At 41.0% G+C, this 13,412-nt stretch overlaps 1 protein-coding gene and 1 long non-coding RNA gene across 2 annotated transcripts in view; both read right to left on the reverse strand.

Moving 5' to 3' along the window:
- Positions 1-1,933, reverse strand: part of LOC145451767 (solute carrier family 2, facilitated glucose transporter member 5-like) — a 64,370-nt gene extending 62,437 nt beyond the window's left edge. The window contains exon 1 of the mRNA XM_080330007.1: positions 915-1,933. Within this exon, the coding sequence (XP_080186133.1) occupies positions 915-932 (18 nt within the window). The 5' untranslated portion in view covers positions 933-1,933. The remainder of the gene's footprint in view (positions 1-914) is intronic.
- LOC145451771 (uncharacterized) overlaps positions 1-13,412 on the reverse strand; it is a 135,355-nt gene that overhangs the window by 104,222 nt on the left and 17,721 nt on the right. The gene's annotated exons all lie outside the window — the stretch shown is intronic.

Raw genomic sequence — 13,412 nt, forward strand, 5'->3', positions numbered from 1 at the left:
GGGACTGTATGTCGTTATGAAGACGCTAGAACGCGGTAAAGGTATGGAACAACAACTGTTGTTGCTTGCACCAATTACTAGGTACATAATACCGCAGGTTAACACGTTGATGCGAGCCAAATTGAGAATCAGCTATTTCTTTATTTACTTATTATATTCATAATGTTACTTTATGTAAATTAATCTATGTCGGGGCGCCTAATATAAATTTCTACTACACGACATTCTCTCTAGTTCTCGATATGACTCGAAATGACACGCATATTTATAACCATAACAGAACATTTCTCGTTACTGACTGTTCCGACAACAAAGCAAAGAGGTCAAGTACGACAGTATGAGACAGATCACAAGCGTCACTTTACACAGATTCACCGAACGTATTGATACCTAAAACACGCACCAGGATTTCATGGATCAGGAGAAAACTTTACTGACGTCACGACCGGTAATTATTCTTAAGCGCCACCGTACACGAAATTGAATCAACCGCAGAACGACAAGTCATCCAGGGGGGTTGACGGGCAATTATTTCCAAGCCCCGTCATGAAATTGGACCACGGTACGACAAGTCAGGGCGAACCGATTTGTCGGTGTACGATCGAAGTCAGGAGACAATTATGGTGAAAAAATACAGTAAAATTACAAATCAATTCACAAGTTTCAGGTCACGAGGTCACGCGAGGTGACTCACGCTGATTGTTAGTTTATTCTTTTTCGCTAAGACCTACATTAATCTCCCATTTTGATAGCCGCACAGCCAAAAAGGGAATTCCCCTTCGAGTATTGCTGCAAATTACGAATGAGCTATTTCTTTCATTATTTATTATATTGATAATCTTTGTTTGTATATTTTAAATCGTGTTCGGGCGCCAAACGCCCAAACTCTATACTACTTATGTGTGATGCATTACCTGCGGAAGTTGATCCATATTGTCTGCGGCTGAAATTTGTTATTCCGATGTCTCACATCAGCAAGATACACAGATACACAGTGTGGAACGATAATCGAACTCTTATAGGCTACTCTCTAGAATAAACTGTTGGCAACGAAATTTATATGCTGCATGGAGGGTCATTTTTAATGCGTAGAAGTATGGCATATATAACAGCATCAGCAGTTAAAACCACGTCCGAATCAAAGAGCAATACCAGGTATGGCCGGAATTTATCCAGAAGCCGCATGAAAATTGAAAACCACTAGAAATTACTGGTCCAATTTCAAATCCAAATCGACCACCAAGCAATACAATTTTGAAACTTTGTGAACTCGCAAAGACATTAACCTTCTTCAGTAAAAGCTACTAGAACGCAGCAATTCACTGACAATGTAAACAATACGTTTCATTTGGACGCATGTATTATTTTGAAACGAAATTCCGCCACGATGAAATTTACGTTGAAGTCGATCCATGTCAAGGGTCCAGGCCCGCAATGGAAGTCCATTCCCGTGAAAATATAAGTAGCCCATGGTGCAGATTGTGAGACCATTGGAAAACGTGCTGTTCATTTGCATCGTGATTTATTCTATGACTGCGGATCATCCGTGCCTGATCTGACGATATTTATGTATATCTTGAGATTCCATACATATAGTGTTGGGTGATAGTAGCGCTCTTCGTTACATATTTACCCGTGTAGAATCAAATGCAACATATACTTTGGATAATATAAAATCGTCACCTCGGTCAGAAGTATAGTCTGAATCGATAACGGCGTCAAGTACAGCCTTCACGATTGCTTCCAGAAATAATCTACCTAATTAACAAAAGCGCAATCAGAAAAGCCAAGAATTCCTGAGTTAGAAACGTTCTACCGAATTGAAGACGCATATTTAATGAATCACTACGTACGTGTGGCATAGCGAGAAAAGCAACTATACATATCGGTAACGTGATGATGTATAAGCCTGGCGAGATAATTGCGCGGCTTCGTCCACAGAGCTGAAGTTTTAATAATTTGCAGCTATGCCCCTCGGGCAAGTTTGTTTCATAACAACTGTATTAGCCTTGAGCCTTGAGGTTGAACGATTGCTGGGCCACACAGTTACCGTTCTACCTCTCTTTAGTTGCCGGTCTTTTTTCTCTGCTAGACACTGTACTGTATAGTAGGCTACACAGCCGCAACTGTGGTGGAAATACTAAAAAACATGAGTATAGTGGGAACTAAAAAACATGTAATGTGGCCCTCGCGTGGCTGCATTTTTGCGACCGTGAGGTCGCAAGTGGCTGCAGCTGCTGGTTTCAAAATGATTTGAAAATACAAAGAAATAACGAAATCACAACCACTTGAAAAATGTACCTTTTATGCCCCATCGTGCTCCATAGGTGGGGAACAATAGGACAAACGGTGAGGCAAAATGTGACAGTAACAAAAAAATTATCACCACATCAGTTAGCACGAAACTGAGAGCTGTTGAAAAAAATGATGGATCAACAGGTGTCCAAGACCAGTTTTAGGTTACATCTCGAAGTTTGGAATAGCAATGAAACTTGTATGAAGATCGCTGCCGGCTCGTGGATCCACGTCTAAATTGTGGTGGTAAAATAACCATAATATCCTCCATTTAGTGTGTGACACTTCAAGGGATGTTTTAAGGGAGTGTTGGGGCCGATCTTGCTTCTGCGCACCATTCTGTTGATTTTATATAATTTGCCTTCCTTTGGATAACAATGGACCGTTGTGCCCCAGGCACATTTACTTCGTTTCCATGCTCGGCCGACGGTCGGCCGAAAGGCCATGACGCAAGCGTTGTACATGTCGGCCGTGTTTCCATGACCAGGCGTAATCCGAACGTGACTTGGCCGAAAGGTGGGCGAAGCGATCGCAATGACGTTTTTGGCTTATACTTTATGTAATAATTTCATAATAATCACAAGATTGCGATAAATGACTCGGTAGGAATGAACCGAGATGACTTGTAGCGGTCATTCAGTCAAACAACACGCTTTGACCTGGAACACGTAGGCCTAAATCCATCCAAAAGGTAAAATGGTCATGATGAACCAATTGCTTAAAACTAACAGAAGATAAACTAAAATGGAAAAAAGATGAAAATTGGTGGCATATCTTAGTATGTGGGGGATATAGATATGGGATATCGTGCTCCAATAATTTCGAGCGCAGGATAGTAACTTGTCCAGTAGTCTACCGGTACTACTGTTTCGTCGTCATGATTCAGACATGAACTTCCAGTGTCCTGTTGCTGATTTGCTAACAAGGGGAATGTGAATAAGTTCACCTAGTTTGTGGTCAAACGGTATAGTTTGTATTGTACCAATGCAACAGAACACAAACCCTCGAATTGTGGCAGCAGCGTATGTGATCAGATCGCGAAGATTTCGGTAGCCTACGGGTAATTCGTAGCAGTACCGGTACTACTAAATTCCATTGCAATCATAATTAAATTCTGGGTTTTTCAAGGCGTCCAAGATCCGTCCGGAGTGCAGCCATAGTTAATTTGATACGAAAAGTGTATTTTAAGTAGCGAATACCAATTCGCTAATCCAAGACACAGCGCAAGCATGGGGTGCCTTTATTTTGTACATGCAAGCTAATGAAAAGCTAATGCAGCTAATTAAGGTAATGAAAAGCTAATTAAGCTAATGAAAAGCTAATTAAGCTAATGAAAAAGTAAGCTAATGGAAAGTAAGCTAATGAAAAGCTAATGAAGCTAATGGAAAGCTAATTAAGCTAATGAAAAAGTAAGCTAATGAAAAGTACGCTAATGAAAAGCTAATGAAGCTAAAAGCTAATGACGCTAATAACTATGCTGTAGCACGGGGGCCTTTCGACCCGCCTGGCGGAAGCAGACCTTCTAACGTGGCCCATGCATTTCAAAGGGGAGTTTGGACTTTGAAAATTTTCGAGCTCGCCTGTACTTTAACGTGGGCGACATAACTGGTCGCGCGTCGCCTACCTTAAAACACGCGGCCCTATGGCAAACCGGCTATACTTGCTCGGATCGGTCCCAGATTTCGTGTGAGCCTAGTCATGGGGGGTGTTTGGCCGAGAATTTTTTTTTTAATTTTCCGAAAATTTTTTCGGACTTCAATTTTTTTTCAATTTCGTTGCCATGTTAAAGGATAGGGAAGTTGGAGTTAGTCGTTTTTTCGATAATTTTTTTTTTTTAATTTTCCTCTCGATTCCCACTTTGCTGGTATCGTTCGACGCAGTACTCGTAGAACACGCCGGTACCCTCGGCGTGGCTCTAGGAGGTCGCAGAAATATTTCAGATTTTTATCCTCGTTCTGTTATCAGGAGCTCGAATCGACTATTCGCTTAGCTCTACGACGCACAGGAGCCGAGATACGACGTTTCGTGTTATAGCTCGGCTCCTGTGAGGCCCAGCCCCAAGCTCGACCCCTCGTTGGAAGCGCCGCAAAGAGACAAAGCCGAAACTCCGAAAAAATTTTCGGAAAATTTAAAATAATTTCTTGGCCGATGCAGACTGAAAATGATGACACCGACGACGAGGCTAGCGTAAGCAACGATTCTGCACCTGTCGAAAACAGCATCGTTTTTCATGGCTTTGCACAACTTCATAATAAAGTGTTTAAAGTTGAGGATCAGTTGTTGTGTCCTGCCTTACAAGATCAAGCAGGAGGTGCTTATGACAACCTCAAAAGCACATTTAAATGCATTCAGCGAAAACTGAGACAGGTGACATTGGAAGTCAAGCAACAAAGAATGCCAAATATGCATTAAATGACTTTGCACGATATGTTCAAGCAGTGTTTTCCTGACATTCGGTTATGGTGCTTGCTGTTTGAAATAAATAAATTGTTGAAATAGTTGAACCCAGAAATTGTAAAGAATTTTTGCGTACTTATCGGGGATGCGAACTTAAACGGGTGCGTACTTAAGCGGTAGATTACTGTACTGCGTCCGCTGCGTCGAACGATACCAGATAAAGTGGAAATCGAGAAGAAAATTAAAAAAAAAAAGTTATCGAAAAAACGACCAACTCCAACTTCCCTATCCTTTAACATGGCAACGAAATTGAGAAAAATTGAAGTCCGAAAATTTTTTAGGAAACTTCTAAAAAATTTTTTCGGCCAAACACCCCCCACGACTAGGCTCACACGAAATCTGGGACCGATCCGAGCAAGTATAGCCAGTTTGCCATAGGGCCGCGTGTTTTGGGGTAGGCGACACGCGGCAAAGTTGGGGCAGTTATGTCGCGTATAGTATAGGCGAGCTCGAAAATTTTCAAAGTCCAAACTCCCCTTTAAATGCATGTGCCACGTTAAAAGGTCTGCTCCCGCCAGGCGGGTCGAAAGGCCCCCGTGCTACAGCATAGTTATTAGAGTCATTAGCTTTTAGCTTCTTTAGGTTTTCATTAGCGTAATTCGAAAATTTTCTTTCACAACCAACGATTCACTTGATTCAAGATAACTTAGTAACCATAAGTACATTAATAACTGATCTGAATAAAGTTTGTCGCCATTCGCCACACGACATTTTAATCTCCCAGAAAATAGGTAAATCCAATCCAAATCCTAATCCGTTCCGAAAAAAATGTCTAATCCAAATCCAATCCAAATCCGACAAAAATTCACTAATCCTGTTTTTTCAAAACCTAATCCTAATCCATGCTCATCTCTGATGGAAACGCAGTAATAGTCCCAATGCGCCCCACCCACTTCTTTAGACTAGTGCAGGGGTGGGCAAACTACGGCCCGCGGGCCGCATGCGGCCCGCGAGAGTCTAAAGAAACTTTTTAAAAGTATTGATAAAATGCGTACTAAAAATCGAATTAATGCAGGGACCTGAATAACTTTTTCTTAGTATATTTCACCAGGATATTTCTGAGACGGTGGTTCTCAAACTGGTGGGCACGCCCCCTTGGGGGCGTCAAAGCATCTGAAGGGGATCGTGAAGCTGAGCGCAACTGAAATTTTTTTTCGCGCTTCACGCGATTTTCACCAAATTCATAGTTATTGCTATATGTTTAGTCTGAATTACATACTTAGACATCTCTCATCCATAGTCGTAACCTTCCATGCCATCAAACTACCCGTTAGATTTGCTAGCATCCTGGTTGCGTTTTGTGATATGACGTTAAGTGGGTGCGAAATCCCTCACCATCGCAAGGGGGGGGGGGGTGTCTTAAACAGCGCGAGAACCACTGATCCAAGGTAAAATACTTAATATCACAGCGGGATAGCTGCAACGAGATTGACATAATTTAGATCACGAGTGGGATTTCAGATTGGCGACTCCATTTTAAATTATTTCAGTGATGAGCTTATAAAAAACGATTCAGGCGTGTCTTAGGTAGATTCGTTGTCGGTATGCGGAGAATTGGGGTATTTATATTTTATCTACACATAGTAGAAGCGTGTTTGAAGCTAACATGGTTATGATGCTGTCAGCATTGTGTTTCCTGGAACTGAACCAAAAGTGGAATTAGTAAATCTGTGAACAGATCGCTGCCCAAAGATTTAAATTTCAATCCTGTTCTAAGAATCGGGTCAACCGTCTTTCATCCCTATAGTTTTGACAAATTGGTTATTGAGGTACGCCAGCCTATGAAATCTCGCCAATATATGTTTCTGACGCGTGTACGATATCATCAAAGCAATGTTTGGCTTGTTTTAAATAAGAACATATATTATCTCCCTGACCCCACCATATAATCAAATATCAATATTGCGTTTTGGTTTATAATCCCAATTATATACAGTGCGGCCCGCGAATGGATTCAGGTGTTGAATGCGGCCCGCGAGCTCAAAAGTTTGCCCACCCCTGGACTAGTGGTTTTCAACCTTTTTCATCTCACGGACCGGTAAAATTCCAAAAAATATTTGGCGAACCGGTGGACTTTCAAAAATTGCAATCAACCTAAAATGCAAAGTTTGCAACCATTTTTTTGCGAGTATAGGGTACTAGAGGGTGAGATTTTGAGGGTTTTGATTGTAATTAGTTATATTCACGATGTTGTCCAGGTGATTTTACGGTCGAGTCGAGGTCAAATTGCCTCTCTCAGATAAACGCGCTACCACCGAGAGTCGTTTACAGTCTTTCGCGCCGAGACCCGTGGATTTAACCGACCTCGCCAACTCGAATAACATTCTTCTTTTCGACAATATCGAGAGAATAAGCGTTTCAGAGTCAAGCACCTTGGCGTGCTACCTTGATCATTGTCCACTACTACCAGACCTAGGCTACTCTGGCTACTACGAAAACAATGCGCCGCACTAAAATACACCTGACAACAGCTATACCTGGCCATTCACAAAATCTGGGCCGAAAAAGCACTTTGTCAGCCCATCCCACCATAAACCTTGGTCTCGGGCCACCAGACTCCACAGTTGCATGGATGTTTTCACCATCACATTGATTCTAATTAGTGTAGACAGAGAGTTTATGTAGCCTAAACGCGCCAGGCGCGGAAATTCTCTATATTTCACTATTGAATTGGTATTGTTGTTAGTATTATCCTCCCAGAATTAGATTTTCCGATAAATCTGAGTGAGGTGTGGTCCTGCAAAATTCAGGCCACGTAATTATAATTAAATTAACTATAATTAAACATATTCGGGCGGGCCTGTTGCAATAATTACTTCGTTGAATGCCTATTTCTATAATTCAAGCGTATCTCTTGACGGAATGGCGCCCAGTATTCAAAATATTTTGTGTCACTAAATCGAGCAAAGCGCGAAAAAAATTTCAAAAAATTGTATAATTTATGTTCATTCACAAAATAATTTTGGCCCCCCTTCCAATTGGACTGACTCGCTAAACCGCGCAGTTTGCCCGATTTAGCGAGTCAGCTCGCATGTCGCCGAATGACACGGCTAGAACTTGAAGTTGAATCGAACATGTTTCCAGATCTAATGTTACCTCGCGAAGTTCTGAATCTGTTTAAAATTTGATGTTTTATTTATTCTATCAATTGACAAGCCTTCAACATTGCTTCTTGAAATTAGGGTATAAAATTGTAATATACCTGGCCGACCGGCAGGAAAGTCGTCGCGGACCGGCACCGGTCTGCGCACCTGCGGTTGAGAACCACTGCTCTGGACCAAAACCCCGCGAAATACTTTATAATCGAAATCCGTCGCCTAAAATAGCATACAGAGCGACTAATAACTGCTCTGACCATGTTGTGTACTAATTTCAAGAGCATCAAGCGAGATATACCCAGTACCAACCTAATACACGATCTGAAGGTATAGCGATGTAAATTTACGCACATGAGCAAAATTAGGAAACTCGTCATTTTCTCACTAAGACGGTGACCCTGGCGAAATCGAACTACTTCAGGATTACGGCTGATATGACACTACTAAATCACTCAAGCGATGTATATTCTTTCTGTCGGGTTTTTATACATGATGTAGGCTACTATTTTGCCCTTGTATCCCTTATGCTCCACCTTGCCCTAGTGTCCGATCTGCGGCCCTGGACTTCAAATCTCTTCGGCCCGCAGCAAGCTTTGAAATAATAACACGAAATTGTCCACGCATAATGGCTATTCGTAGAATAATGGACGTAACACTAACACTATACACATCACTATAGAGTATAGAATATGACAGTCCGGTGACAAAAGCTGTTCTACGCAGTAAGCAAAATGACGTGTATCAAGAGCTTTACCTCCGAGTCACCATATATACAATTATACATATATACCGATGATGGAGATCACAGTTTCCAGAGTGCGTATGTTGCCCGCCCCTGCCCTATGCCTTTATTTGATTTTTTTGAAGATCCTTCAATTGGAGACAAGAGATATATGCTTCATATCCATATTCGACAACGGAGCGAATAATTGTTGTAGGCCTATATATAATGAGAGAAGACACGATTTGGAGGCACCCTATCTTGTGGCGCCAAGTAGGCGAAGTACGTTCAGTCGTTTGCTGCATTTATCTACTACTGAAACTGAGTGCTGTCTGTGCGATAGTCGCGAATCAAAGATGATCCCTAGATATCTATATTCTATCTTAACCTGAAGCAGTGAGTTTGACATCGTAAACTGAACCGTTGGTGATTTGCGTTTCCTGGTGAATAAAAGTGCTGCAGATTTTTCGACATTTATACAGAAGCTCCAGTCGTCACCAGGGCTGTGGAGTTGGTAAATTTTAGCACCGACTCCAACTCCGACTCCGATTCCACACATTTTCAATGGACCTACTCCGACTCCTGAGTGTTTAAACGTACCAACTCCGACTCCGGCTCCGACTCCTGAGTCTTTAAAAATACCGACTCTGACTCCGACTCCAACCCCGACTCCAACAATATTACCAATTTACTTCGAAAATTATATGCCACAGTGACGGTTAAATGACTATCATATAATCATTAAACAGATGTAAACATATGATTAAAGATGACATGCGAAATTGTTTCATTGTGGCACAGCTCGAATTATTCACTATGCATGAAAGATTGCCTTTCAAAATTTCCTTCATTATTTCATATTTCAACAGTTTTCGTAACATGGACTCTCTAATAACCAGAGCTGAAGCCACAATGCTGAAGAACATATTGACGTTTTAAACATCGCCAAATGTATCAACTGGGGCAATCAAATGATATAATAATCCCATAAAATCAATATCTTTCGTCACTTTGCCAACAATTTCGACGAGGACTTGCAGGGAAATATAAGCTTACGCCTTAACGGTCTATGCCAGACCAGACAATGTATTCGTCGTCGGAGTATTGCTACGTTGATATTGAGCAGAGTGTAAAACGGGTTTCTATACTTGCTACCGATAATACCCCATTATCAAGTTATACAGCATTAGCCAACGCCCCAATCGCATGGATTTGGTTTTTATGATACAACAAATTTATGAAATCGAGATTTACCCCGTACGCCACTTAGATTTTTTTTTACATCGACAACAATATCAATTTCATTGATTTGTTGAATAAGCAATAAGCATCATTCGGTGACTACCTACATGTAGTGTATTTCGCTCTTGCTGTTGTGTGATTACGGGCCAAGCTCACAGCAGAGAGTCACCAAATATTCACAAACGGAAAGCTGGATATTTCGAGCAAACTTTTGTAACAAAGCAAGTAAAATTTTTGAGATTGCCAAGGTGCATGCTCGTTCAGTGTTGATTGTTTATTATGCTGCCACTGCCATGCATAAAGTGGCCCGCAGTTGACATGCAATAAATTTCAACCAAAGATGCTATAATGAAGTGAAAATTGTGATATATGAAAAGTTTCACAGTGCAGAACCTACTAAGGTTTGTTTGTGAACGTGAACCTCTAAATTTAAGAGGTTCACACGCAGAAAGCGAACGTGAACCTCACGTTCACACCATCCCTAGCACCCGCCCATCTGCGACTATCAATGCTATAAGATGTATAGAAGTCTATGTGCAGTGTGCATTGTGCATGTGTATGTTTTTGAAGTAATTCGATGGAGGTATCCTGAGGTACATACTCTCATGGTTCAAAGTTTTTGTTTTAATTGAATGTTTCCATGTTGCTCCATATAGGTACACTGAACTTTGAAATGTGGCCTCGAAACCAAAGGTTGGGAACCACTGATATATACCTTTGCCCTACGCGATGGACGTCAATATGTCTTGAATGAATTTAGCGACAACGAATAGATCGGATCTAGTCCTGTAGAATTTGGTCTAAAAATGGGTCAGCCTAGAAAAATTCTTATAAAGACGTATTATATACCGTTGGAAAGATAATTTAATCAGCTTTTCAATGATAGGTTTTGTCATTGTTTTACCTTGGGGAAAAAAGTTATGACCAAAAACGTGCCAAGGGGTCAAAATGAAAATTAGGGAAATTTTTTTATATAAAAATATGAACAAAAGGCTAGAAACTAATGAATTATTAGCAGAAAAGCACGACATAGATGCAAAAGGTATAAATGAAAATAAAAATAGAATTATATATACATGTTTCAGGGAGTAAGAGTGAGCAAGACGGGGGTGGGGGGTTGTTGGTGGGGGGCAGTAGAGCTGTCGTTCGTTATAACGTCATTATGTTATTGTTTACTTACTCTGGTCAGTTTTATTCACCTGGCTTGTTTTTTTAGATAATGTTTAGTCAGGGCCGTAACAGCACTTCGTCAGCCCCCCCAAAACGTTGGCCCCCCATAGGGTGATAAACCTAACCCCCCTCAGGCTGTACGTTGTTTACCGCTGCTTGTCATCTATATCGGGTATCCGTTTAGTGAGTCAGTTTATATCGCCTAAACGCGCGAAGCGCGAAAAATTTCTATAATTCATGACTGAATCGGGGAATATGATCGAGAATTGCATATATATTGCTATCAATTTGTATCCTTTCTCTGCTCACGTAATCAGATTTACCGGTAGAGCAGAGCGAGGTGTGTTTGAAAGGGTAGGACCCCTCAATAATAAATAAACATCTCCGGATGTATTGTATACCCGTTGGCAGGAACGAAACAGCACTTCGTCAGGCCCCAAAAACGGGAGTCTTGGGCTCCCATAGGGTGACAAACCGACCCTCCAGGCCGCCACCACGTTGTTCACTTTGTCACGAAAGTATAGATGTATCGCGGAGTAAGCCAGCGCGAAGCGCGAAAATTTTCGATAATTCAAGATAAAATCGGTCAATGAGATCGGGAATTGCATATATATTGCTATCAATTTCTTGTCCTCTACACTCAGTTGCTCACGTAATCAGATTTACCGGTAGAGCTGAGTCAGGTGTTGTCTTGGAAAATGTAGAGCCCGTAAATAATAATTAAACACCTTCGGACAGGTGGACCCGTTGGTATGACTTCGTTACATGATGTTATTTCGTGACCTCCTGTCTGCTATATGAAAAATATACAATCGCCGAAACGTACTAAACTAAAAGATCTCACGATTTCAAATTGGTATTTCTTCACTGGCATCTAATTTTCCCTGCGGGGTGGTATTTGTCTTGTGAGGTTCAGATTGTCCAGACAGGAACATTTAGGTGCCAGTCATTTAGGCGCCTATGGACTATTAAACCCACATGTATTTTGTATATATAACGAAGTTTTCTGTCAGCATAAAGGCAGTCCTTTTCGGCCAAGGTTTTCTCGCTGCCAATCGCTTTGGCACACTTCTTGCAGTCGCATGTAACATGGCCAAAAACTTTATACGTCTTGGTGCGTCGTGGCTAGGTAATGGCCGACGCTGATATGTCCATTTCTATAAATCTTGCGTATTTTTTCTTGTGGGAAGAGTACCCAATATTCAAGATACTTGGCAACTTGAAATCGCGCGCAGCGCGAAAAATTTTTGATAAAGTTGCTTAAATTTCTCTAAAAAATTCTCCATAATTTATGCTAATTCACGAAATAATTTTGGGCCCCCTTCGAGCTCGCCCCCCCCAATTGGGGGGTTTGGGTTGCGGCAGTTACGGCCCTGTGCTTAGTCAAAAAGAAACAGCAATTTGTGTGAAGTGTAGAAAAGACTATCGGACTGGTTATTCACTGTGTCATGTTGGAGCTTATCTCTGCGAGAGTGATAGGGCCATTTTTATATGACCTTAAAACATCAATAATATGACTTTATTTTTCGGAAAATATTACTTAATGTGAAAATCGTGTATTTTTACATGAGAACAACGTCACTCATGGAACTAAAGAGTAAAATATACGCAACACATCAGTAAGTAATACACATCCATTTTTATTTTAAACCACTGTTATAGTACAGTTTCATGTATAGTGGAATGTTAGAGTCTTTGAAGTTACGCTTAGAACGTAAAATGACTGTAGTAAGGAAAATAAGCGCTCCACAGACGCTGATGTGGGTTGACACTTCTGCAGTTTTGCATAAAGCGCTTCTGAAATATCTTGTCTTTGTAGCTCCATAATTTGTTTCCCATCGTTTTTGTCCAATCGCATATTAACGTAATTTTTGAGCTCAAGTGGATCTTTTCCGAAATCAAGGGCATTTAGATCAGCATGATGGGCCTCTTTGATGGTCTACATACAACTTTCCATTTTGAGTATCAAGTTTCAATTATTGTTATAGCGGAGGCATATTTCTGTTAACTGACTAGTCAACTTCGGATCGATGACTGAATTTTTGACGCTCTTTATAATAACTCCTTCACCTTCCTATATGCATTGACTATTTCTTTCACATGTGGAAGTCTCTCGGCTTAATGTTGACCAGCATTCAACCAGCTACCCCAACGAGTAACTGCCTTACTTTCTTAGTTTTTAATTGCTGATTTATGACCTTACCAGGAAAATATGACTTCTTAACGTTCTTAATATTACTTCATAACGTTCCTAACATACCTCATAGGGATGCGGTTTTTGCGTTAAAATTGATTTCACGACTTACTGATGCACAGAAAAAAATATGACTTTAAATGGCCCTAGTGATAGTACCACACAAACTTTGGACACTATAATTGGTCATGCTTTGAAACTGGATTGTGAAACGCTGGTCGCAACTTTGCAGAAA

This window comes from Botryllus schlosseri, chromosome 12 (assembly GCF_051294905.1).
Source record: "Botryllus schlosseri isolate E-star chromosome 12, Bs_hap1, whole genome shotgun sequence".
Classification (NCBI taxonomy): domain Eukaryota; kingdom Metazoa; phylum Chordata; class Ascidiacea; order Stolidobranchia; family Styelidae; genus Botryllus; species Botryllus schlosseri.